Source organism: Sus scrofa, chromosome 15 (genome assembly GCF_000003025.6).
Source record: "Sus scrofa isolate TJ Tabasco breed Duroc chromosome 15, Sscrofa11.1, whole genome shotgun sequence".
Lineage (NCBI taxonomy): Eukaryota > Metazoa > Chordata > Mammalia > Artiodactyla > Suidae > Sus > Sus scrofa.
In genome coordinates, this window is record NC_010457.5 from 133,364,288 (window position 1) to 133,386,416 (window position 22,129).

At 50.1% G+C, this 22,129-nt stretch overlaps 1 protein-coding gene across 2 annotated transcripts in view; it reads right to left on the bottom strand.

Moving 5' to 3' along the window:
* The window catches only part of NGEF (neuronal guanine nucleotide exchange factor), a 127,447-nt gene that overhangs the window by 31,573 nt on the left and 73,745 nt on the right, over nt 1–22,129 (bottom strand). The window contains exons 1-3 of one of the 2 annotated variants that reach the window (XM_021074905.1): nt 13,182–13,459; nt 12,333–12,475; nt 6,206–6,504 (exon numbers count right to left, since the gene is read on the bottom strand). In XM_021074905.1, coding sequence (XP_020930564.1) covers nt 6,206–6,504; nt 12,333–12,475; nt 13,182–13,288 — 549 coding nt within the window. In that variant the 5' untranslated portion in view covers nt 13,289–13,459. Of the gene's footprint in view, nt 1–6,205; nt 6,505–12,332; nt 12,476–13,181; nt 13,460–22,129 lie in introns of those variants that run through there. The other variant, XM_021074904.1, reaches the window with a different exon arrangement.

The following is a 22,129-nucleotide window of genomic DNA, read 5'->3' on the forward strand; positions in this document are numbered from 1 at the left end:
TTCCACCTCCAGGAGCCTCCCAGGAGCTTGGAGACACACGTACACAGACGCTCTCTTACGCCAGCCCCAGGTGACTGATGTGCCCGGGTCAAGGTCATGGTTTCCCTGCAAAGCTGGTGAGGGTCTGCTGAGAGCAGGGGTGAGGCCTGCCCTCTGGCCACCAGCACGCTTCTCTCACCACCTGTGAGCCCCTGTGTTTGTCCTTAAACTTATTCAAGCCGGTTGTACCTGCCAGGCAATCATGTCCTTTTGTGATAAAAACGCAAGAATTTTCAATGCTGGGAGTTCCCGTCGTGGCTCAGTGGTTAACGAATCCGACTAGGAACCATGAGGTTGCGGGTTCGGTCCCTGCCCTTGCTCAGTGGGCTAAGGATCCTGCGTTGCCGTGAGCTGTGGTGTAGGCTGCAGACGAGGCTCGGATCCTGCGTTGCTGTGGCTATGGTGAAGGCCGGTGGCTACGGCGCTGATTAGACCCCTAGCCTGGGAACTTCCATATGCTGCGGGCACAGCCCTAGAAAAAGACAAAAAAAAAAAAAAAGAGAGAGAGAGAGAGAATTTTCAATGCAAAGGGAGTTTTGTTTTTATGAAAAGAAAGCTGAAAGCCCTAAGAGGCAAGGTTAAAGGCAAGTTGCTACAAACTAAAACCAAAAGCAAACTGCTCTTGAATAAAACAAGTGTAAAATACGGGGGAAACATCATAAAGATCAGTGGGGATTTTGCATGTAAGAGCCTTCAGGAGTGCCTCAAGTCCAAAGTCACAAGGTGCATTAGGGCCATAATTTATCAGGATGAGAACGTGAACACAGCTGGTTCTCCCCTGAGACCCCAGGAGCCAAGAAAAGGCCTGCACACAAGTGCGTTGTTTACATTTTTTTTTTAAAACCATGAGAATGTATTAATGAGTAGCTTATTTAATTTTAAAACATTTAAAAATAAAGTGACACTTTTAATAATACAAAATGACTTGTGGTTCCCTTTGGTAATTTTTCTTGCCCAGAATTCTAAGCTGTACAATAATATCACGGATTTAGTTTCCTAATCAGTTGGATAATTTCTGACTTTCAGTTCAGGACTTCAGCATTTTTACATTTATGGTTCTCATAGATATGTTTGCTATTAACTCTGCCACCTTGTTTTATGCTATTTGTTTTTTTTGTGGGTCTTTTTCCCCTTCTTTTTACGGCTGCACTCTCAGTATATGGAGGTTCCCAGGCTAGGGGTTGAATTGGAGCTACCACTGCCAGCCTGCACCACAGCCAGAGCAACACTGGATCCGAGCAGAGTCTTCGACCTATGCCACAGCTCACGGCAACGCTGGATCCCTAACCCACTGAACAAGGCCAGGGATCGAACCAGCATCTTCACGGATACTAGTTGGGTTTGTTAACCATTGAGCCATGACGGGAACTCTCTTTTTTGGAGTTTTTTTTTTTTTTTTTTTTTTTTTTTAATTAGTGTTTTCCTTTTCTTACAAGATCCCTGCTTACTCTGTTTTTGGCTTCCTGTTGTAAGAGGTTTATACCATGTTTTAAGTTCTAGTGGGGTTCATTTCTAAGTTTTCCCAAGTGTTTTAAATTTATTTCTCTAGTTATCAACGTAAAAAAAATAAGTAAGTATTCCCCCAGAAACTGGACACTTTTCTTTATTCTAAGGATGAAAACAAAAAGGCTCCATGGTGGTGATACTGTGTGAAAAAAAGCCAAATTGTAAAATAGCACTGTATAGTTGCTTTTATACGAAAGTCAAAGTTAGAATGCAAGGGATACAAAAGCAAAATTTTTAAAAAATGGGACCGTACCAAACTCCAAAGCTCTTGCACAGTGAAAGAAACTGTCAACAAAATGAAAAGGCCACCTACTGAATGGGAGAAGATATCTGCAAACTATAGGTCCGATAAGGGGTTACTATCCAAAATATACAAAGAACTCATACAACTTAACATCAAAAAACAGCTCGATTACAAAGGGGGCAGAGGAGTTCCTGCTGTGGTGCAGCAGAAACGAATGTGACTAGTATCCATGAGGATGCGGGTTCAATCCCGGGCCTTGCTCAGTGAGTTACAGATCCCGTGTTGCCGTGAGCTGTGGTGTAGGCCGGCAGCTGCAGCTCCAATTCGACTCCTAGCCTGGGAACCTCCATATGTCATGGGTGTGTCCCTAAAAAAAAAAAAAAAAATGGGCAGAGGATCTGAATAGACATTTTTCCAGATGGCCCACAGACACAGGAAGAGATGCTCAGCATCTCTAACTGCCAGAGCAGGCAAAGCCAGAACCTCAGTGAGCTCTCACCTCACACCTGTCCGAATGGCGATTAACCGAATGACAACAAATAACAGGTGCTGGTGCAGATACGGAGAAAAGGGGACCTCCATGCACTGCTGGTGAGAATGGAAACTGGTGCAGCTGTGAGGGGGCAGGACCCTAGGGGCCCTTCCTGGAATAGCCCCCCACCCCCTGTCCTCTGCCTGCCTCTTGTCTGTAGAAAAACTGTAGCCGTCTAGGCCCTGCCCAAGTTCCAAAGAGTAAACTTCATCAGAGATGTAAGAAAATGCAGAAAGAAAGGAAATCAGTCAAGCCAGACAAAATAATAATAGTTCAGTCACTGAACAGAGTCAAGGACCTTTAGTGCCCTCTCAAGGGCTGCCGATAATATTCTGAGCCATGTCCTTTGAACAGTTTTGAAGATACTGAAAGCCCCACCCCGGGGAAGAAGTGAACTGGTTGCTGCCCCGGAGCAGGGAGACCCCAGAAGGGATGGAACCAGAAGGTTGATGATGTTGATTTCGGATGACCTCACCACCGACCAATCAGAAGAATGTCCACGAGCTGACCACACCCCCTCCCTCACTCTGTCTTTAAAAACCTTTCCCTGAAAACCATGGGCGAGGGAAGAGTTCAGGCCTTTTAAGCACCAGCTGCCTGGACTCCCTGCAATAAACACCGCGCTTTCCTTCACCACACCTCGGTGTCGACGAATTGGCTTTATTTCGTGTGGGGGAGCAGACCCAAGTTTGGCTTCGTCACACAGCAACTATGGAAAACAGTATGGAAATTCCTCAAAAATGAATAATAGAACTATCATAAAACCCAGCAATTCTATTCCTGGCTATTTATCTGAAGAGCACGAAAACACTAATTCAAAAGACATACGTGCCCCCACCCCTCATGTTCACTGCAGCATTATTTACAAGAACGAAGATATGGAAGCAGCCCAAGTGCTCATCAATAGATGAATGGATAAAAAAGACTTGGTGTAGAAAGTAAAAAATACGGAGTTCCGTTGTGGCTCAGAGGTAACGAATCCGTCTAGTATCCATGAAGACAAAGGTTCGATCCCTGGCCTCACTCAGTGGGTTAAGGATCCGGCATTGCCGTGAGCTGTGGTGTAGGTCACAGATGTGGCTCAGATCTGGTGTTGCTGTGGCTGGGGTGTAGGCCAGAGGCTACAGTTCTGATTGGACCCCTAGCCTGGGAACTTCCATATGCCTTGGGTGCGGCCCTCAAAAGACAAAAAAAAAGTGAAACTACTACTCAGCCATGAGAAGAATGAACTCGTGCCATTTGCAACAGCATGGATGGACCCAGAAGGCATTATGCTACGTAATAAGTCAGACAGAGAAAGACACACACTGTATGACTTCAGCGACATGTGGGATCTCAACGACAAAACAGGTGGACGAACACAACAAAATAGAAACCGAGTTAGAGATTCAGAAAACAAACAGGTGATTGCTGGGGGTGGCGGGGGGGCGGGGGGAAACAGGTGAGGGAGATTCAGAGGCACAAATTTCCGGTGGCCAAATAAATGAGTCCTGGGTATGAAATGCACACTGTGGGGAATATGCAGTCGTGATAACTACATAATACCTCCGTACGGTGCCATATCGCAACTAGGCTTGGTCAGAACATGTAAGTGATCATTCTGAAATGTATAGAAATACCAAATCGCCATGTTTGTAATAGGAGCGAATACTGTACTGTAGGCCAATTATACTTCAAAGACGAAAAATCATTCATAGAGAAGAGTTCAGACCATGGTTCCCAGAGGTAGGGGCTTGGGGTGGGGGGTGGGGAGTGGAATTGAATGAAGGCAGTCAAGTGATACAAACTGCCAGTTATAGAGCATGGTGTACCTGATAAATATAATTACTACTTCTGTTATATGTCATATATGAAAGTTGTTGAGAGAGCCAATCCTGAGTTCTCATCACAAGGAAAAAATTTTTTTCTATTTCTGTAATGTTTTATCTGTATGAGATGATGGATGCTCACTAAACTTATTGGGATAATCATTTCATGACGTATGGAAGTCAGATCATGACACTGCACACCTTGAGCTGATACAGTGATGTGTGTCAATTACACCTCGATAAAACGAGAAGAAAAAAAGGTAAGGCTGGTGGTTCTGTCAGTGGCTGGTGGAGCCCCTGGGTCTCTCAGGTGGGAGGGAAGGCCACCTGCAGGGCTATTTTTCCCTGGCTTCCAGCATCTTTCATGTGGTTGCTTTCCGTGGCAACTCCTGGTAGGCTTTTCTCAGTCCAGCTCCACCTGCTTCATGGACATCCCCCCGCTGTCAGGGCAATTTCCACTAGGCATTTTTACTGTTGGTGAGGTGCACGGATCTGTACGACCCCTCACCAGATGATGGAACTGACCTCAAAAGTTTCTTAAGAAAACTGCAGCGGCCACTTACAAATCACCGCTCATGAGTCACAAGTGGTATCAGAGTTTAAATCCATCACCCCTGAGGCTCCTGGGCAGGACGCACCTTTAAAACTCAAGTGATATCAAGCCTTCCTGAGGAGCAAGGGCGTGGTGCCACCCGAGTCTGGGTTAGATGATGCTGGTCGGGAGCTATTCTCCGTCTTGGTCATGGACTGTGCGCACAGCCTGGAGTTTTGCCTTTTACTTTTTTTTCTTTTTTCTTTTTAGGACCGTACCTGCGGCATACGGAAGTTCCCAGGCTGGGGGTCTGAATCAGAGCTGCAGCTGCCAGCCTACACCACAGCCACAGCAACGCCAGATCCGAGCCACATTTGCTACCTACACGGCAGCGCACGGCAACGTCAGATCCTTCATTCACTGAGCGAGGCCAGGGATGGAACCTGCATCCTCATGGATACTAGCTGGGTTCATGACTGCTGAGCCACGACGGGACTCCTTGCCTTTTAAATACATGAGAAGAATGCATGTTTCTATAGAAGCTTTTGCAAGAGAACCAGAGGTTAAAGAAGGACAGGACATCTGGGTCAGGAAGGCAACTAGGAACAAGGTCAAGGACGGTCTTGAATGAAGATGTGAGTGGGGGTGGGGAGGGAGTTGAGGGGAGGATAGAGATGATACAGTGGGATTGAACAAGTTTTTAAAAATCCATCTCTCTTCATTTCTACCCCCACCCCCCACATCCACTTTTTAACTGTCACCATGAACACACCCCTGCAGGGTCACACTGCTCACCACCACTCTCACTCCTCACTGCTGACCACACACACACACCTGTCTCGTGGAACCACAGAATTTCCCTCTCTACCCACATAATCTTGGTTCAACAAAAATGAGCACTTAGGTTTCTTAGCTACTCATTTCCATTACTGTTCATGTTTTAGGGATTATGTCTCCCGGCTAGCAACAAACCTTTAGGCAACTCCGTGATCTTGCTTCAGCTTGACGGGCAAAGTCTGCCTAGATCATCAAGCGAAGGCGGAGAGACCCACGCCCCAGCTTCCTGCACCATTTCAGGAGGGGTGGTACCTCCTGCTTTCACAGCCCCACCATCCAAAGTCCAAGCGATTGCAAGATGAAGATGTGGGATAAGATTGCGAGTGAAACGCACCAACAGCACAGAGGACTGGAGTCAGCTCAAGGTCACAACAAGTTCAGCATCACCTATTGCATTAGCGTTCACACGTGCCACGGAAACACCCCACAATAATAACCAAGGGCTGAGAGAAGGCAATTGTACAAATCTGATAAGACTGCAATGCTGAGAACACGCAACACGGGGGTTGAGCTCTCCTAGAAGCTAACGAGGTGTTTTCTGTTGCCTGTGAAAGAAGGTGAATTTTCCCGCATGTTCTGGATGGATGTACCCCGCCAGTCATCCTTCCCGTGAGCCAGCCTCGCCGCACTGAGGAAGCCTCACCCACGCTGGTTGAAACACCTGCACATTCTGAACGGAAGCCCCCGCCCCGCGGGCCGCCCGTTACCTCCTGCAGTCTGATCTCCTCTGGCTGGAGGATGTCCAGCACGCCGCTGCTCCGAATCTCCGGGAGATCCTGCCAGAGGTTAAATCTGGAGTGGGGGTTGCTGAGCAGGCAGATCTGGGGCAAGGCCTTCCTCTCGGGCGGGCTTGGCAGCTCCTCCTCCTCCTCCTCTTCGTCCTCTTCCGGAGCCTCCTCGCTGGCTGGGGACCGGTCGGCATTGCCTTGTATTTCTGCATCCTGTTGCCTCCTGGTTTCGATTTCTTGGAGAGTTGATTTATCTCGGTATTCCTGATACAGGAGCCCTGAAATCAAATTGAATTGTACTGAGACACGAAAGAGATTTCAGAGGAAGAGTTTTTCCAAATCACGGAGTCAAGCCTTTGGACTCCAGTCCAGGGCAGATGCTCTCCGGTGAAAACACAAAGCCAGACCCACCCAGGTCTCAGGAAAGGGATCTGCCACTGGCTTCATTTGGGGGGAAGGATCCACAGGCATAAGGTTTTTTCCAACAAAGAATTCAGAAATCCCGAACGGATTCAAAATCGCCACACAGATATATGCTTCTTGCACACATGCTCGACAAACAACGAGAATCCAGAAGTTGATGGATGAACAAACCAAAATGTTCGGGGTTGATGGACATGTCCCCGTCATCAGTATCCCAACAGGGTGCTTCTGAAAATCTTAACTGCTTCAGCATTCAATCTCCAGGATATTCACTTGTGACATGGGAGTGGTTGGAAATGATCATTTTAGAAAAAATAAAACAAAACGAAACTTTATTTCATCAACCTTATGATCCAAAAGGGAAACATTCCCTTTCTGCCTTCAGACTTAACTTCCCTGACCAACTGTACTTGAAATAAATGCAGATGCTAAGTCTCCGAGGAGCTCTCAGAGGACAGAGGAATCAGCAAAAAAGGTAGCACCTCCACAGGGAAAAAGTCGTTTTGGGCATCCTGGCTGCGGGGCAGAGGGATGGTTTCTCCACAGAGGAGCAGCAGAAAAGCTTCAATGGCAAGGGGGGGCCCCAGCCCAGGGAGAGAGGAAGCAGGGCTGGGTTGGCGGGGTGGGGGTCCTGCTGGCAGTGAGCCTGGGAGGAGAGAAGGGTCAGCCCAAGCGTCTTGTCTATCCTGTGGGCAAAAGGGAAGCCTCAGGAGATGGCAGGCAAACTGTCTGGTCTACATCTTAGGAGCCCCACGGATGGGAAGAAAGAGGCGTGCCAATTCTTAAGGATGGCGGCTTGAACGGCAGTGGCGGTGGGGGGACGGGGTCAGGTGCCTGATTCAGGGACAGTTATAAGGCAGAAGACAGGTGCTGGTGATTGGCTGGTGCGGGGCCATGAGTGATATCTGGGTGACCAGTTGGCAAGAGGGCCTGGTGGCCCTATTTAAGGAGAGGAGGAACATGGGAGGAGAGTCCGATTGGGGAACGGGGTGGAGGAGAGATCCTGGTGCCCCCGAGCGGTACTCAGGTGGCAAGAAGGGCAGCTGGACTGGTCTGGAGCCAGGGAGAGGGGTCAGGGCCCCGTCACATGTCTATCTACAAAACAAAGATGATTTTCCCTGGCAAGTTCTAACAGGGATAAAGGCAACACTTGCCAAGCACTTTCTCATGCAAGGCAGTACAAACCTTCGCTATTATTCCTTATTTAATTGTTAAAGAAATCTAGACGGTACAAAAAAGGAAGGAAAAAAACTAAGACTATCTTTGAAATCCTGAAAATGGCTGGATAAATTATATTCACAATTTTAACAAACAGGAACCCGATAAATTGGCCTGTGGGTTAAATTAGTTGGCTTCCTATGCTCCATAAATGCTAAATTATAAAGCCTTTATGCTAAGTACAGCATTTACTTCAAAAAAAAAAAATCCTGTGATTTTGCAAAGGTACAATCCAGCAGATTACAACATGGAGTTAATGTGACAAAGGAATGAAAAAGAAAACCCAAATATATGCTAAATGCAACCCAGACTGAGGATCTATAAAGACAAGAGGTTTAAAGTTACTGCATAAACTGGTTCAGTCATGAGCATAAGATGTAGCTATTGTTGCTAGCATTGCACCAATTAGTCTGTGTCTCTGATACTGTGTTTACGGAGGTTTAAAGACACGAAGGTTCCATGAGTTGACTTGAATTGACTTTTTAATGCTCAGCACAGGGTCTCTATATAGTAGGTCCTCGGTATGCAAATATTCATTTAAAAATGCAATTTCCAAGCATCACAAACATATCTAGCCAATTTGGCATCTTTTTGAAGGTTCAGCATGATGTCTTCTGTATGCTACATGGCATGTCATGCAAATGGTAGGTCAGCATGATAACGAGACACGGATGCTGGGAAGAGACAAATACACCAGCATTGTGGTAGTTGGGTTGAAATTTCTGATTTCTGAACATTTCTTTTGTTTTTGACCAAGCCTGGAGAATGTGGAAGTTCCAAGGCCAGGGATCTAACCTGAACCACAGCAGTGACGACACCGAATTCTCAACCGCTATGCCACCTGGGAACTCCATGATTTCCGAACAGGTCTGAAATCACATTGCGGCAGACACTTCTGGCTGCCTCTCTTCCATCCCCTCACATCCCTTCTTCTCAGCTGGCTGGGAGGGTTTTGTTTGGGTGCTGACCCACTCTGTGCTCAGGGAGGTGGGTGAAGGCTGACTGATCAAAACCTACTGTGATGGTTCCCTTGCCCTTGACACTGCTGGGTTTAGACATGAGCGTGTGATGCCACCTGGCCAAGGAGGGTAAGGGGACATCTTATATTTTTGAGAAGGAATTCTCAAAAAGATGTCCCTCCTTAGTAGACAGCTGAAGACAAACTGATCTCTTTTTTTTTTTGGTTTATACACATGGCTGCTTGATGCATGCAGCTGTGGCAGGCACCTTGTGACATGAAGCCCAAATGCTGAGAATGAAGGATGGAAAAGAGCTGGGGAGTTCCCGTCGTGGCTCAGCGGTTAGTGAACCCAACTAGCACCATGAGAACACAGGTTCGATCCCTGGCCTCGCTCAGTGGGTTAAGGATCCAGTGTTGTCATGAGCTGTGGTGTAGGTTGCAGATGCGGCTCAGATCCTGCGTTGCTGTGGCTGTGGCGCAGGCCGGTGGTGACAGCTCCGATTGGACCCCTAGCCCGAGAACCTCCATATGCTGCAAGTGTGGCCCTAAAAAGACAAAAGGACCAAAAAGAAAAAGAAAGAAAAGAAAAGAGCTGGGGGATTGCTTGGCTGAATGAGCCAACTCCAGAAGTTCCCACCTCATTCTTGCACACATTAACTGAGATAGAATACTTTCATTCCTTAAGATCATTTTTGGCTGGATATGACACTCAACCAAGAACTCTCAGTACAAGTAATTTTAGCATTTTCTTAAAACGTCATCCTTTTTTCTGAAGTCTTCAGAGTATGCATTTAAACATCAATTTTCCCGGAACGACCGTGATTACAAAGAGGTATCTGATACACCGGGTAACCATTTTTCATAACCTGTTTATTTTGATTAGCCTTAAAATTCAGATTACAACAGAAATAGAGTAGCTTTGCCTGAGGAACGGAACGTTATCCGGTTAAATTTTTGTACGTGAGCCCTACTGCCGATATGTTTTTCTATTTATTTTGTACCTTCGGTCTCAGCCAAACTAACTTTACCTGTAAGAGCTTGCATCTGGTATTATATCCACGCCGATTTAGATGCCTCGGTTCCTGTCTCTCCTCATTAAAATGATCTATATTGGGCTGCCCAAGCTACTCTGCTGAGGGGAGGATAAGTACCGCTGCTGGAGTCATTCAGAATCCCACCTTCTTTTCTTTGAATCCTTCAGATAGAAACTTCTGAAGGGGAGAGAATGCCTTTTTTTTTTTTGCTTTTTAGGGCTGCACCTGGGGCATATAGAAGTTCCCAGGCTAGGGTTCGACTCTGAGCCGCAGTTGCTGGCCCACGCCACAGCTGCAGCCACGGGGATCCAAGCCAGGTCTGCACTACGGCTCACGGCAACGCTGGATCCTCCACCCACTGAGCGAGGCCAGGAATCGAACCCACACCTTTATGGATGCTAGTCGGGTTCACGTCTGCTGAGCCATAGCGGGAAATCTAGAATTTACTTATTTCTTAGTGAGCACCTTCTACTTACCAAATACTTGTTAGGTGCCAGAGACGATCACAGGACACGGGCGTGTGGGCACACGCACGCACAATCACAGGGTCTACAGGTCTATGACCTGTGGAGCCTCAGCCAACTACAGTGACAGCTGTCTACCACGTCAGGCGTAGTCTTGGCATAATTCTGTTCTGGCCTTGGTGGGAGCCACTGCAAAATCCAACGTCTTGGCCTACAAGATGCCCATATAACCATCCCGCTCTCCTCTCCCCTTAATTCCACTGTGTCTTTAGGAATGTGGGGTCCTTTCCTGATCCCCGAAAAGCGTTCACATCGTTCACTGAGCTCCAAGCAGCTGGCCGGTCACAGGCATCTGCTCGGCGCAGGCCTCGGGTCTCTGACCAAGGATGTGAGAGGAACGCAGCCTCAGCCCTGGGCTGATTCAACACGTCTGATCCAGCCCGGGAGCCAGAAACACATCTGCACCACGACACCAGCAGACCGTGGGAGAAGAGACTCGGAATGGCAGTCTCTACTGCCACCCAAGGAGGAAACTGCGGGCCAGGACGTCAAGGCTCCTGACGCCTGGCCTTGAGCTTCCGCCTGGCTCTCCAGGAAGGTCTCCACACGCCCACAGGGCAGAAGGGAGCCCCTTTCTCCGTGGGAGGAGGCGCGGATCTCCCCACCCCCACCCCGATTTCCTTCCTTGTCCTGACGTCGCTCCTAGCCAGAGCATCCCTTCCAAGCAGGTGGAAAGTCAAGGCTGCTGGCCAAGACCAAGGCTGAGGAGGCCCCCCTTGGGACAACGGGCAATGTGGCAGAGGTGGGAGAAAGGGATTTTCAGGAGGGAGTGTTCTCAGATCAGCCTCTTTCCATTTCCCCCAGCAAACAAAGGGAAAAGCCGCCACCACCATCACCACCCAGCCTGACGTGCAGGGGGCCAGCTGGGAACAAGATCCCTGGAGTCAGCCCGGCTTAGCGGCGTGCAGTGTGCCCTCCACCCTCAGCTTTGCAAGCGTCCAGCTCCTCCCTGGGTTCCATCTGCAATAAACCTCAGCCAGGGAAGGGGGGGACCTGCCTGAAAAGTCTCCCAAATGCAGGTCTCCTGGGGCAAAGGAAGCGCCGCTTCCATTGGAGACACCTCATGTCTGTTTGCGCATTCAGGATGGAGGACAATAATGATGAATTGAGGGAGGAAAATTTTCAAGCCAAAAGTTGAATCTAAGGAAGAGACTGTGGCTCTGACGACACTGAAGGACAAAAAGATTTCTAAGCGGCGGCACCATTCCTGAACAACCCATGCCATGACCAGCTCTGGGGACGAACATACCCAGTTTGATAGCCTCAGCAATGGTTGACTTTTAAATGCAAGTGCTCCAGTTCTTGGGACGACGACTCAATCCACTTTCTGCTCTTGCAGAGCTTTAGCTGCAGCTGGGCGGGAGCTGGACAGGCAGGCTGCGCCCCACACTTCCCACCAGCCAGGCCTCCTTCCCTAACCTCTGGGGCTCCTGCCTTCTCTCTGTGCTTTCTTCTTCTGCGCCAAGTCTGACACTGATCCCCCGTGCCAGAACCACACCAGTCATCCTGGCTCTCTCCAGAAGCCCCTCTGCAGACTCGCTTCCCCTTCCAGCTCTTCCCCAAGCCCCTGGGGTGGGGGTTTGGGGTGGGGGTAGGGACACTTGGAGCCCTCTCTCCTGCATGGCCTGCTGGCGCCTCACCCCTGGACTTTCTGGCAGGAGCCAAGGGGACAGAGAGCTCGCCCCAGGAAAGGGCTGGGTGAGTCCCCTTCTGCAAGACCCCCGGGAAAGAAACGCACTTGCCCAAACCCAGTTACACAGTCACTATTAAAGTGTGGCTGTTTTGACGATGGGACCATTTATAACCCAGGTCAATAACCTTCCTTGTCAGATGCATTTGCCCAGGTGAAGACAGAACTGGCGCCCCACAAGCAGGGGACCCCTCGGAGTCCACCAAGAACCCACGTGTCCCTCAGTGACGCCCCGCTGCGGCTGGGGGACACCCACCTATTTGTTCGATGAGGTTTCTCCAGGAGTCTGCGGGAATGGGATGGATCATCTGCAGGGCCTCGGTGAGCGTGGTAGGGCTGTCGGCGAGGGCCGGGCACTCCTCGGGTGTGGCCCCATTTCCCGGGGTGGAGGATGACTCGCTGCCAGGAAGAGAGAAGCGGCAAGGGCCGGTTATTTTTAAGCAACGACACGCCTCGGCCAGCTCGCAAGCGGCGTCCGCACAGGCGGCCGGGCCAGCTGGACCCTGCTCGGGATGTCCAGGCCGAGCGGCCACAGCGGCCGCCGCCCCTCCCGGCCAGGCAGACTCCACAGGCCCTTTTTGTCACCGCACCAGGGTGCGACCGGGTGATTCATTCCCACACTAGCCCGCCCAAACCTTCATGTTTTCGGAGCTCGCGGGCAGGCGTCGGAAACTTGGCGCGCCCTGCCCGCTCCCAGGCGCCGACCGGCCGCCCCGACGGATCTCGCGGCCAGGAGCCCCGAGCGCGCTGCGCGCCCCGCGGGGTTCGCGGTCACACGGTCCCCGGCCCTCTTTGGGTAGCGATCCTCCAGTGCCAGGGCCGCGCGGCGCGGAGAGGGGACACTGAACAGGACGCGTGTGCCCAGGGCACACGGGAGAGGGCCTGGGAGGCAGCCCTGGGCAGGGACTGGCTGGGGTCCACCCGCGGCCCGAGGTGGTGTGCCCGCACGACTGGGGCCGAGGAAGGGGTGAGGGGCGACAGGGTCCGCGGCGGCTGGGGGCGGGAGACCGGCCGTTCAGGTCGGCGTCCGCGGCTGAGGACGCATGCTGGGTCTACAGGCGCGCGGTGGCGGCGCGTGGGGGTCGGGACGGCCACTCGTCCTCACCTGCCGGGCAGGTGTCCCGCCGCTGAGTCGCGCGCGTCGCTTTCCGAGGTGGAGCTGTCGTGGTCCACGGCGCAAGCGGCGCTGAAGGCTGCGGCCAGCAGCTCCATGGGGGCTGGCGGCCGGGCGGGCGCTGGGGCCGGGTCGGGGGCCTTGCTGGGGGCCCGGAGCCGGGCAGGGGGCGACCAGCGGGCTCCGGAGCGGGGTCGCAGCGCGCTCGGCTAGAGCCAGAGCTGCCGCCGCCGCAGCCGCCGCCGCTGCCGAGCGCTCCCGCAGGCGGGCGGGCGGGCGCGCGCCTGGAGGCTCCTGGGGTTGCCACGGCAACGGGGAGGCGGGAGGGGCGCGCGCGGCGGGGGCGAGGCCGCGCGGCGGCGGGGCGGGGGAGCCGGGGCTCGGCGCGACCCAGGCCCCGCAGGCGCCGCCTGAGGCCGGGGACCTCCCACCTTCCCCGCGCCTCCCTCCCGCACCGCGGCTGCGTCCCTCCCGGGGAGACGCACAGAGCCGGATAGGTGGGGACCCGAGAGCTGCGCCCTGCCTTCCCGCCCCCTCCTCTGTCCGGCCCGACCCCGCTTGCACACAGGGCGAACTTGGAAGGTAGGGGCGAGGTGACCCTCGGCCCAGCCCACTGCCGAACCTCGGCCTTGCCCACGCCGCGCACCCAGGGACTCGCCGGGAGACCCTCGCTTCTGCCGCCCTGGGCCCAGCCTCGAGGGGACCCTCGAGGACGCTCGTTCCAGACCTGACGGTGGAGGGGGGGCAGCGCAGAGGCCTCTCCGGAACGAGTCTGGCTGCCCCCGGCTCTTCCAAGGCCCCGGCGGCCCGGAGAGGGTGTAGGGGAGCGAGAGAAGGCGAAACACAGTGCCCCTACGCCGCCACCGGTTTCCTTGCCCCGCTCTTGGAACCTGCACCCTCGTATTAGCTAGTTCAACAAGCAGAGAAAAGCAAACAAACAAACAAAAACCAAGCAGAAACGGGCAACTGGAGTCGAGGGGGAGTGTGAGTGGTCCAGTCTGCCGTGGAAGTCTAGGGGGACAACTCCCAACTCCAAAATCCTCCTCCCAGCCTAGCAAGAAACCTTGCAGGCTCCGTGGCGTCCTTTCCTGGGGGCGGCCCGCCCGCTCTCCGCTTCCCCGGGCAGTGCCAGGTGACAGTGACGCGGCCGGCTCTGCGGGCCAGGGCCGGTTCCCGATGCCCGGAGGGTACCTGGGGGGTGGGGTGGGGAAGTGCAGCGCGGACCAAAGTGGGAAATCTTCTTCGGCACCTTCCCCTGCACAGTCCACCCACGGGGCATTTGTTTAAATGAACAAATCCCTCGTTTTGGGATGCAAATACTCCTGGTGGGAGGGGTTCGGTTACTAGTTAGTAGGTTGGTTTCACGGCATTCCTTAGCTAGCTGTCTGGAGCGCGGCCGATCAGGGTGGTAAAGGGAGAATTGGGGAGGAAAAGGAGAGAAAGCAGCTTTTTGCCAGGAGGGAAGCTCCCCTTCCCCGACTTCAGGGGGCGCCCTGGGAGGCGGGGGCCCCTGCCCTTTCCATCTTCCCCCAGCTCTGATCCAGGAAAAGCTGCTCAGGGTGACAAAACCACGTCCTAAAGCTTTTTACCCCTCGTTCCCCTCTAGGGGCCAGACAGACAGGTCAGATCTCCTTTTGCCTTTAAGGCCTCAGAATATTTGCGTGACAACCATCTGGTCTTCTGTTTTTCCAGCCCAAGTCCCTACCTTCCTTGACTCGTTCTGAGTGTCTCCAGACAGCCCTGTCCTGAGCTCTTCATTTTCATCTGTCCCTGGCCATCTCCACCGGGAGGTCTCCCCAACAGGATGTCTCCCCAACACTCCCCCAGAGCACTCCCATGCGCACCCCATACCAGCAGCTAACCAGGAGGCCAAGCGGAGCGTGGCAGCCAGCCTCAATTTCTCCTGTACTCCCGTCACCCCCATGTCAATGCCTCACCGAGCCCCCTGGATCCCCAAAGTCTTTCTGCTTTGAAAGGGGACTGCTTTGTCCCCTTCTTGGTATTTGGACATCTCTTTCTCTCTGCCCATCCTTCTCTCTGTCCCCTTTCTAACCTATGGGTCTGCTGTTGTCCCTTCACTGCTTAAATACCTCCATTGGAGTCCCATCCCCTGAAGGTGAAGGTCAGGCTCCTATAACAGGCTCTTTACCTGGTGTCCCCACTCCTGTCATCTTGCTCGGATAGGACTGTCCACTGTGTCCCCATGTCCTCACCCTTCCTGGCCAAGGTGCCGTGGGGCATCCCCACCAGGCCCCTTTCCTGTATAACCAGCAGCGATGCCTGGTGCTGTAATTCCCTGTGAATAGGGCCGTCCTTACACTTAGACCCGGCTCCTCCAGGCTGGATACCCCAGTGTCCTCCTCATCTTTTGCCAGGGTCTGAGGAGGTGCTCTATGGGCAGTCGCTAGGGCCTGCTGCTTTGCATGGTTTCACTGCCCCTGAAATTTGATGTAACACTAAATGGAAGCTGTTTCTTTCACACATTGCTGCACCAGGGAGAAAAGATGAATTCATTTTTTAAAAAATCAGAAAAGATTCATGCGAAATTACAGAGCTTCAGATGAGTATATTAAAACCTTCCAATTGAAAAATAAGCTAAAAATATCCTTCTAATTATAAAATCAGTTTAGAAAGTCACTGAGTTCTGAAGGCATATAACCTTAAGCTCAATTCCCCACGTTCTATTTTCCATCATATTTAGCGCTTCTTAGGCAGGCTATGATGAAAATCTCCATTTCGCGGGTAGCTTGCACCGAATCATTCACAACGTAAAGTAGAAGCAAATATTTCAAATATGTATCCTTGAGTGGTCCATAGTTGATGCTCTACAGGAGATTGCTAAGGAATTAATGATATGTCTTGCAAAATATTTCATCATTTTATGTCTTTTATCTAAAGGTTCCTTGTTTCTTCCTTTGGGGTATAAGAGGTGAATACTGGAAATAGAGGGGATTCTTATTTATGTAGTAACCTCAGCTTTCAGGAGTTCTCATTCATGTTTGTAAGATGTTTATTTTATTCTGAGGGAGGATTGCTAGAGGGAGAAGGAACCTAGAAATGATCTGGTCCAGCTCTTTTATTTTACAGAAAAAGAAGCAGAACCAGAAGGTTAAAATGACAAGCTCAAGATCACACAGCCAGCTAATGGTGGATTCTGCAGGCATGCGCTAGGAACTCAACACTACCTCGTGTAGCATAAAGATCTGCAATTTCTATTTTCTTATTCGAAATATTCGTAGGGTCACATGGCATGTTGCCAAACTATTAGACGTTAAAACACATCTGTACTTTTTTTTTTTTTTTGTCGTCTTTTTGCCTTTTCTAGGGCCGCTCCCGCGGCATATGGAGGTTCCCAGGCTAGGGGTCTAATCAGGGCTGTAGCCGCCGGCCTACACCAGAGCCACAGCAACACCGGATCCTTAACCCACTGAGCAAGGCCAGGGATCGAACCTGCAACCTCATGGTTCCTCGTCGGATTCGTTAACCACTGCGCCATGACAGGAACTCCCACATCTGTACTCTTAAATATAGTAGGAAAATGACTTCATAGTGAGAAGATGGTCTTCGAATACATATTTTAAAACTTTTCAAAACAGGTCCTTGATAATTTTTAATTAATTCTACCTTTTAAATCCATAAACACAGTTTACTTTTGCCACTTAAAAGATGTTTTCAGTTGCTTTGAAAATCAACATATTTAAACCAGAGAGGCAGCAATCAATCCTCAGAAGGCTCTAGGCTTGAGGCTACATGGACCCCCAAAATCCAGGGAAAAAAGTTGGAAAAGGGCAGGATGTGGCCTCTCTCACTGCAGCTGTGAGAGAACCTACTCAGTGGATCAAAAGATCCCCCCAAGGAGACTCTCCAAAAGTAGATTCTGCTGCTGCGTGGTCGGAAGTATCTTACTGATGAGGTGGAAGTTGACGGTCTTTCCTTACTTTTTTATTTTTTAAGGGCCACACCCACGGCATATGGAAGTTTCCCGGCTAAGGGTTGAATTGGAGCTGTAGCTGCTGGCCTACGACGCAGCCACAGCAACTTGGGATCTGAGCCGTGTCTGCGATCTACACCACAGCTTGTGGCAACACCGGATCCTTTAACCCACTGAGCGAGGCCAGGGATTGAACCTGAATCCTCATGGATACTAGTCAAGTTCTTAACCCCCTGAGCCACAACAGGAACTCCTCTTTCCTTGCTTTGTATCATGATAATTTGTTAATGTGGATTGAACCATGTTTGGGAATAGGTTTAAAAGACCAACAGTTTAAACTCTTGTTTAGTAAAGAGTTAATCTTACCCAAAGAGAGGTCTGGCCTCTTTTTTGGGCTCCTAGGAGGTGACCTCTAGGCCATTGGAATGTCACGTCTGATAAGAGTGTCTCTGCTTACCTGGGGGCCTGGGCCATGTCAGATAAGGTAGAGGCTTTGGGCCGTATGATGATAGTTCAGCTTCCAGAGAAGCTGCAGACTGAGGTCAGCTACCTGGGGGGCCACCTAGGTCTAGGTGGGGGAGCCCCAGGAAAAGCTCTGGATGCCCAGGCTCAGATGGGCTTTCCGGTTGGCCATATTGTCACCCATTGTTGGCTGGGAAGGTTAGCTCTGTCCACAGTTCCACAGGGGAAGCTGGGAAGTTCCAAGTGGAACTTTCCCAGATTTTATCCTATGTATCTCTACTCTTGCCTGATTTAAAACCGTAGCCTTTCAGGAGTTTCCTAGTGGCCTAGTGATTAAGGACTCAGTGTTGTCACTGCCGTGGCTCGGTTTGGATTCTGACCCGGGAACTTCTGCATGCCACGGGGGTGGCCACAAAATACATTAAAATAAAACTGCAGCCTTTCACTGCAATAACCGTAACTGCGAGGAACAGCTCTGCGTCCTTCTCGTGAATTATTGAGCTGAGGGTGGTCTTATGGGCTGTCCCCTAACTTCACAAGCCTCAACTCTGACCCTGTGCCTCTTACAGCCTTCCTTTTCTTGATGTCTTTTTCTCTCCTTCAGTCTGCCCCATTCACACCTGCCGGGTTAGTTTTCCTCAAATCCACGCACCTGTTGTTTTCAGTGACTCCCCAGTGCCTTGCTGGTATTTCTTTGTTAACAGAGTTAATATGCAGCCTGGACTGGGGCTGCTGGGGTGGAAGCTGGGTGACTCCTGGGAGCGCCCAGGGCCCTGCCTTTGCTCCGTGAGCTGTTAGCTCTGCCCTGTTATCACCCACTTGCATGGTGTCTCTTCTTAATGACCTGAGACTTGCCACAGGGCGGGGGGCGGGGGGTGGGTGGGAGTGGACAGCTCTGCTGATGTCATTAATCTCTGCATCCCAGCATCCAGCCCATCCAGGTGGCATCAGGAAATAGCAAGTGAAAAAGTGAATATGGGGAAGTTGATGGGCGTTATGCTTATGTGACCTTCCTTTCAGTCTTTCTTCTGCAGTTACTGAGTGTGGCATTGGCCCTCTCCTGGTATTGCATCTTGCCCTTCTTTGGTTAATGACGATGTTTCTTTGGTTAATGACCTCTTTGGGAACTAGCAGCCTTCTGGGCTTGGTGGCTCAAGCGTGGGGGAGGTGATTGACCTGCCCTGGGGAGTCAAAAACCCCACCCAAACTGGATTCACTGTTTTGGTGAAGTGAGGAGTGTTTTGTTTCATTTGTTTGTTTGTTTTGCTTTTTAGGGCCACACCTGCAGCATATGGAGGTTCCCAGGCTAGGGGTCAAATCGGTGCTGAGCTGCTGGCCTACGCCACAGTCACGGCAACTTGGGATCTGCGACCTACACCACAGCTCAGGGCAACGCTGGATCCTTAACCCACTGAGCGAGGCCAGGGATCGAACCCTCGTCTTCATGGATCCTAGTCGGGATGCTTCACCACTGAGCCTCGAAGGAAACTTCCTGGCTTTTGTCTTTGATGCTGTTGCTAGGTTGGGCAGTTAGAGTTCTGGTTAAGTAGGGGAAAGCCCAGAGGGACCAAGAGGTGTGCGGTGTAAGGAGATAGGCTCGTGTTGGGCAGGTTTCATGATCCTGGGAAGCAGGCATTGTGGCCTTGGGGCTTAGCTGCTGAAGATTTGATGTTGCTTCACTGAACACGTTTTCAGAATCCAAAATAGGCAGCCAAGCTTTGCTCTCCTTCCAGGCGTGCGAGGCAGCCTGGATGATGTTGCTTAGCTAGTGAAATATTGGAATTTTCCTGTTGAAGGTTCACATGTCCTTGGTAGCGTCCTTAAAAACTCAGACAAATGGTAGCTCTGTTGCCAACTACGAAATGTGGACAGTTATACGGCCTTGATAGAGAGAAATGTATTTCTCAAAATAGGCTCCCGCAAATAACTCATGGATAAGATGCTATAATGCTGTGTATTCATCCAAAACTGTAGAAAATGTGGGAGAGCCTGGGAGGTGGGTTTCTTTGGGACACTCCTAACCAAGGATCTGGGGACACATCAGGCCTGAGGATTTGGGGTGATTGTCATGTGTCTTTCACCAACAGAAGCATTTCTGAAATAAGGGGGACCGAAAAAAAATATTGTTATTTTCAAGGCATGTTGAGGGTGAAATTTGAGAAACTAAGATTAGGAGTTGCCTGAGTACACATAAGGTATATTTTAGGCTGTGGCTACTAGGCTTTATATACTCTGCTCAGACTGTAAAGGAATTAATAGCCCACTTCCTTCCTCGTACATTCATTCATTTTAAATCACCTTATAAACTATATGGTTAGATCTAACTTAGTTCCTCTATTAATTGGGGCATTTTGGAAACTACAGGGCTCGCTCTCTACAAATAGGAAGTGGTATTGTTATTATTTAGGAAGCCTGCATTTAGCACCAAAATACACTCACTGTTGCAACGGAGAACACAGGGCCTTAACTATTAACCAAATGAGGCAAAACTATTTAAGGTATGAAGCACGGAAGGAAAAGATGTCCATTCATACACAAATTAGTCTTGAAGGAAAATCCTGTAGTTAACAAAAGTCATAATTGGAAATTGTTCACACATTTTTCCTTGAAAATGGCAAGTAGCCGGATTTTAGAGAAGTATTTTGCTGAACAAGAAGCCAGTAGTCTGATACCTTTTCATTTTTCACTGAAACCAGCCACATCACCCTAATATCCAGTAGAAAGAACATTCTGTGCTGAATCACCAGGACTGAACGTTCAAGGATTTAGAGTCTCATAAAACGATGACTATGTCTTTGGTAAGAGACTGGTCACTTTACAAGAGCTGTAAGAAGCACGAATAAGGTGTACCATCAAAGACCCCCATTTAGGTCCTTGGCTGTCCGTCATAAGGTTGACAAAAATCCCTTCCTTCCCAGGAATTCAAAACTTTTGACTACTGCTGGTATTTCTATTGTAAAGCACCTCGTAAGGAAACTGGGTAGCACCGCTTACCAACAAATGCACGTGGTCACACAGAGAAAGCACTGTATTTCCAAAATATATCAGATCCACAGCCATCAGAGAATCTAAAAAGTGAACAGCCAGGGTTAGCCACGGCTTGGAAACTGTCATTTGCCTCTGGCAGTGGGAGTATGAGTGAACGCCGTCTTTCTAGAGGGCCTCTGACACCTGCGTAATGAATCCACAAATGTTCTTACTCTTGGGCGAAGAGACTCTACTTCTAGGAATGCGTCCTAATGAACCATGAGAATCCATGGGAAAGACATTGCCTACAAGAATGTTTATTATGGAGTTATTTATAGTCGTGAAATATTTGGAGCCACCTAAACGTCCAAGAATAGGCGATCGACTGTTTGGATGATGACATGTCTGTAAAATGGAGCATCGTTAAAAATATTTTAGAAAGCAGTTAATAACCTGGAAAGAGGCCCACAGTAGATGGACTAGAAAAGCAGAGTCCCAAATTGGATGGTAGTATGGTCTGATTTTGTTTATAAAGGGTGTTATTACATATGGAATTTTAAGCACACGTAGATATTTGAAATGACCTGCAAGAATGCTCATCAGAAACATTTCACAGTACTTGTAGTTGATTGGTCAGATTCTGAGGGAATTTTCCTCTTTTTACTCATATGTGTTTAAATTTTTTTTTTTTTTGCAATAAATGGGTCACTTATGTAATAAGGGAAAATTTACTTAAAAAGAGCAGTCCCCTTAATGTGCATCTATTTAGAGCATGAGTTTAAACGTGTTCACATAACCATAGGGAATCCTGATGAACTTGAAAAAGGGGGCTGAGCTATTTTGTATTTTCTAGTTTTACTTGGGGGAAAACACCTCAATACGTTACATAAATCTATCTTTTAAAAAGCTCTTCAGAGTCACGAATTCAAGTTTTACAGTCGATTCCTTCCTGGCATCTCTAAAATTAAAGCACTTACCTGATAGTCTAATCTGCCTGGTGGTAAAAATAGTCCCTTTTCAGAAACGCCCGCTTTCCTTCCATAAATCCATACGTCTGATTCCTAATTAGGATGCTGCTGCCTGTCCATTGAAGTCCTGGTCCCACCGAAGGAGTCACCAAGGAAATGACCACTTCCCATCAAAGGCAGGTCTCCTAACACCACAAGCTTTTCCCTGCCCTCCTGCAAGCTCCATCCCCCGTCTGCATGCCTCCTCCGCCATGAAGCCCACCCCCAGGCTTTGCTCACTTCACCAGGACTTCTCTTAAGGCCTGATCCCTCTCTTGGAGCTTGAAGTCTCTGTCCTCCTGGACTGCCTGATGGAAACGGGACTCAGCCTGATTGATGTCCACCTGCCTGGCCAGGCCTGCAGAGATCTTGAACATTCTGGAGGCTCAAGACGTATTCACCAAGTGGAGGGGAGTTGGAGGAGGCTTGAAAGCGCAGGCATTCTTTGGGTCTCATCCCAGTGCTTCTTGGTAAATTACAGTCATAGAAACATTTACAAATGCTTTCCTTCACCCACTGGATACAAACTCCTCTCCTCACTACTCCCTTAGCAGGTGGGTGCACCCTTAGCT